The 4,204-nt window shown below is 45.6% G+C and overlaps 1 protein-coding gene across 1 annotated transcript in view; it reads right to left on the bottom strand.

The window, feature by feature from the left end:
- The window catches only part of engl (endoglin, like), a gene marked incomplete at its 5' end in the record, with an annotated part of 6,126 nt that extends 3,279 nt beyond the window's left edge, over window positions 1-2,847 (bottom strand). Inside the window, one exon of the mRNA XM_084488774.1 lies at window positions 2,779-2,847. Within this exon, the coding sequence (XP_084344900.1) occupies window positions 2,779-2,847 (69 nt within the window). The remainder of the gene's footprint in view (window positions 1-2,778) is intronic.
- Between the last annotated feature and the right edge of the window lie 1,357 nt (window positions 2,848-4,204).

The raw sequence follows: 4,204 nt of genomic DNA on the forward strand, positions 1-4,204 counted from the left end.
AAAACCTCCCCATCTCTCTCTGCATCTACCTCCCTTTCCAAAGCTCTTGAGAAGTGACCAGACAGTATACTTCAGTAATACAATAATATAACAAACCAATTGATTTAATTACTCAATTCAATTTGGAGAAGAAGAACAAGAGTTATTGTTCTCTTGTGCCAACAGCTAACTTCTCTCCTTCTGAAGACTATACCTTACATCCCAAACTGGGACGGAGACCAGTAACCATAATGTGGTCGTTGTTCAGCACAACCCTTAACAGCACTTATAGCAACATACTGTATCAGCCTCAGCATCAGAGGACATGTTGTGTAAACCCTGACCATCACTAACATACAACAACATCTGCCCCTATGTTGCTATGTTGTTGGACCGCAAATACAGAGCTCAGAGGATTACAAAGACACTGATCACACACACACACACACACACACACACACACACACACACACACACACACACACACACACACACACACACACACACACACACACACACACACACACACACACACACACACACACACACACACACACACACAGTTGTTCCAGAACATAAGGAAGATCATCCCAGACGTTCCTTATCAGATTATAATCCCGGTCAGCTCCCAGGCGGGAGGACACTTTTAAATGCCAGCTGATAACTGGCTAGTTACCAATAACCTCAACCTCTGTCCTGAAGCCTTAACCATTACCTTAACCCTCTCTAGCCTAATACCTACAACCAGAGGTTGATGGTATGGCGGATGGAGGATGACAAGGTCAACAGTAACCTGGGGTCTCAGCAGCCAAACATGTAGGTCAAAGCTTGGCCACAGTGTATCTCTACTGGCTTACTGGTCTGTCTAATACAGACCAGTCTACAGACACAGTCTAATACTAGCATCAAATCAGGGATTGTGTGTGTGTGTCTGTCTGTATGTGCTTAAGTGCTTAAGCTACCCCAGTACCAGGGGAGTCCAGCCTCTTAATCCTATTAACCATCACAACCATCATAACCATTACAACCATCACACTCACACCATTACAGTTATCCACAGACAGACAGACACAGAGACAGACTATGTATGTTAATGGCTGTTATTGACAACGGCCCTTCTCTGATCAATCAATAAAAAGTCAGCTGATGAAGAATTTTATTTTTGAAAACTAAAAAAGCAATCGTTCCTCCATAAGAGCTTCAGGAAACCAGCAGTCTGAATAATGAATGACGGGTCAGACGGCAGCAGGCCTCACCTCAACGCTGACAGACAGGTTACACAATAAACAGGGAATCAATAGAGGAAGGGGAGAGAGCGAGAGAGAGAGAGAGAGAGAAAGCGCTAAGCACTAACAGTTGACCAACATTTACATGATGGAAGTGGTTCCATTTTCGTTATTCCGTTGGATAATGAGCTCTCTCCCACTTCCTGTTTATGTGTGAGTATCCGTGTGTCTACGTGTGTGCACGTGTGTGTGTGCGTGTGCGTGTGTGGGCTTTTGTGTTTATGTGTGTGCACGTGTCTCAGGAACACAAACACACACCAGGTGTGTTACCAAACACACCGGGTTGTGGTCCAACTGCTTCAGTCCGCATCATCCTGACCATCCTCATCATCATCAAACACCCAATCATCACCCTCATCGTCACCATGGTGACCCAACATCAGACCACCGCAGCCGTGATCATCTAACCCCATCATCATCATCGTTACAATTGTCCTCCTCAAAAAACACGATTAAAGTGTCTACTGTGTGTGTGTGTTCGTGCGTACACGCGTGTGTGCGTGTGTGTTGTTTATTTCCCTCTCCTTGATTTAACAGGTATCACCTGTAGGGGCGTGGCCGTCGCTCTGATCTGCCCCTTCTCCCTAGTGGACGTCAGGTCCACATGTTCTTGAGGCGGGCTACCATCATGACCTCAATATCCAGAGAGTGTGTTCACCTGCGGTCAGAACGCACCTCACTGCGAGTGACGTCACATGCACCCGCTGGTACCAGCAGTGAGGTGAGCTTGGAGACACCATGTACAGGTGCTCCGGTGTGACAGACAGGGGTACAATGTCCCCGGTCTGTTGTGGTAAAAACAGCCGCACACTCGTTCTAGTGTGACGGCCAGACACACATTCACAACTTCCGTCTAACGCAAAAGAAGCGGTTGGCGACCGATCTCCCCTGAGCAGTCGTCGTTACTGTCTCCCACTTCCCCGGGGTAGAGTGACGGTAACACAACACCCGCCAACCTCCCGGTTCAGATGTCCTCTGAACGGACACGACGGTGACACGAGGCCAAAGGTCAACATAGGCCTACAGTCTATTATTACAAGAGACCACGGACAGATGAAACACACACACACACACACACACACACACAGGACAGATGAAACACACACACACACACACACACACACACACACACACACACACACACACACACACACACACACACACACACACAGGGCAGAAGATACACACAGTTGAACCACACACAGGACAGAGGAAACATACACACGATAGATCACACACACACACACACACACACACACACACACACACACACACACACACACACACACACACACACACACACACACACACACACACACACACACACACAAACTTACTTCGTTATTCGCCATCATGGGTTCAGGTCAGGACGAACCGCCGCTCGAGGGCGACGCAGTGAACTTCTTCGCGGTGCCTCGCGCCTCACCGCGCCCGGTGCATCGCGGGACGCGCGCGCCGCTTTCTGTCGTGCGAAACGGGAGCGAAATAAAAACTAGTTGAAGACGAACTTCACGGTCTCCCGGTCGAACGGCTCCTCCGGTTCCCTCAGCTGCACCGAGCGCGAGTCCGTGTGTCGAACCATCGCGGCGTCTCGGACGCGGTAAACCGGGAGGAGAGGCGAGCGGATTCCTCCGGAGCACGAGCCAGACTGCTACTGGACTAACGACGCGTGCACGAGACCGTCCGGTCCGGACAACTCCCGCCGCCCGACCCACGAGCCACCGGTTAAAGCGAGCCGGTCGAAAGCGATGTGCGCGTGTCGCTTGTTAGTGAACGACAGAGATCATGAGGAGTTCCCGGTCGGGGACAGCGGGAGCACGCGGGGCGGGAGGACGCTGCGGGGGGCGGAGGGCGTGAGGAGCGGCACCGCGCGCGCCTTCTGGCTCCGGTCACGTCTGCCCCGAAACCTGTTGATGAGCGCGTTGTCTGTACCGATGTATCATGTATCACTCTGTATCACACTATATATCACTATGTATCACTATATACATCACTATCACACTATATATCCATTTGTATCACTATGTATCACTATATACATCACTATGTATCAATATATTGCAGTATGTATCACTATGTTTCACTATGTACATCACTATGTTTCACTACATATATATCACTATGTATCACTATATGTAGCACTATTTGTCACTATATGTATCACTATGTATCACAATGTTTCACTATAAATCACTATGTGTCACTGTTTCACTTTGTATATCACTATATATATCACTATATTGATACATATATGTATAACTATATATCACTATAAACCACTATATATCACTATAAATCACTATATACAGTATTTATCACTGTAACAACTGTAGCAACTGTCACTATACATCACTGTTTCACTTTGTATATCACTATATATCACTATACGTATCACCATATATCACTATAGTGATACATATATGTATCACAACACTATCAACCACTATATATCACTATGTATCACTATAAATCACTATATACAGTATCACTATAAATCACTATACATCACTATGTATCACTATAAATCACTATAGATCACCACGTATCATATATCACTATATCTCTATATATAACTATATAGGCTGTATCATATATAATTTGCATATTCAACACTACATTACTTCCGTAATGTAATCTGTCCCAACATAACTATAAAGCATTATTATTTTTGCTTTACATTCTCATAATTGTGTTTTTCTGTCTCTCTCATGATAACATGAGACTCACGTGGGGCTGGTACACATATCTACATACTTTATTCTAAATTAATGTGGCTTACATAGAAATATGAAGTTGGGATGATGACAATAATCAATGATCTTCCAAAATATGGTATACATGTACATTGCTTCCATATCGGTATGAAACTTGAGCCTTCATTTTGTATCGTTTATCCGTCGTAAGGACGTATGGAAAACAGGATTGTTTTATTGTTATTC

Source organism: Micromesistius poutassou (genome assembly GCF_964030765.1).
Source record: "Micromesistius poutassou genome assembly, chromosome: 1".
Classification (NCBI taxonomy): domain Eukaryota; kingdom Metazoa; phylum Chordata; class Actinopteri; order Gadiformes; family Gadidae; genus Micromesistius; species Micromesistius poutassou.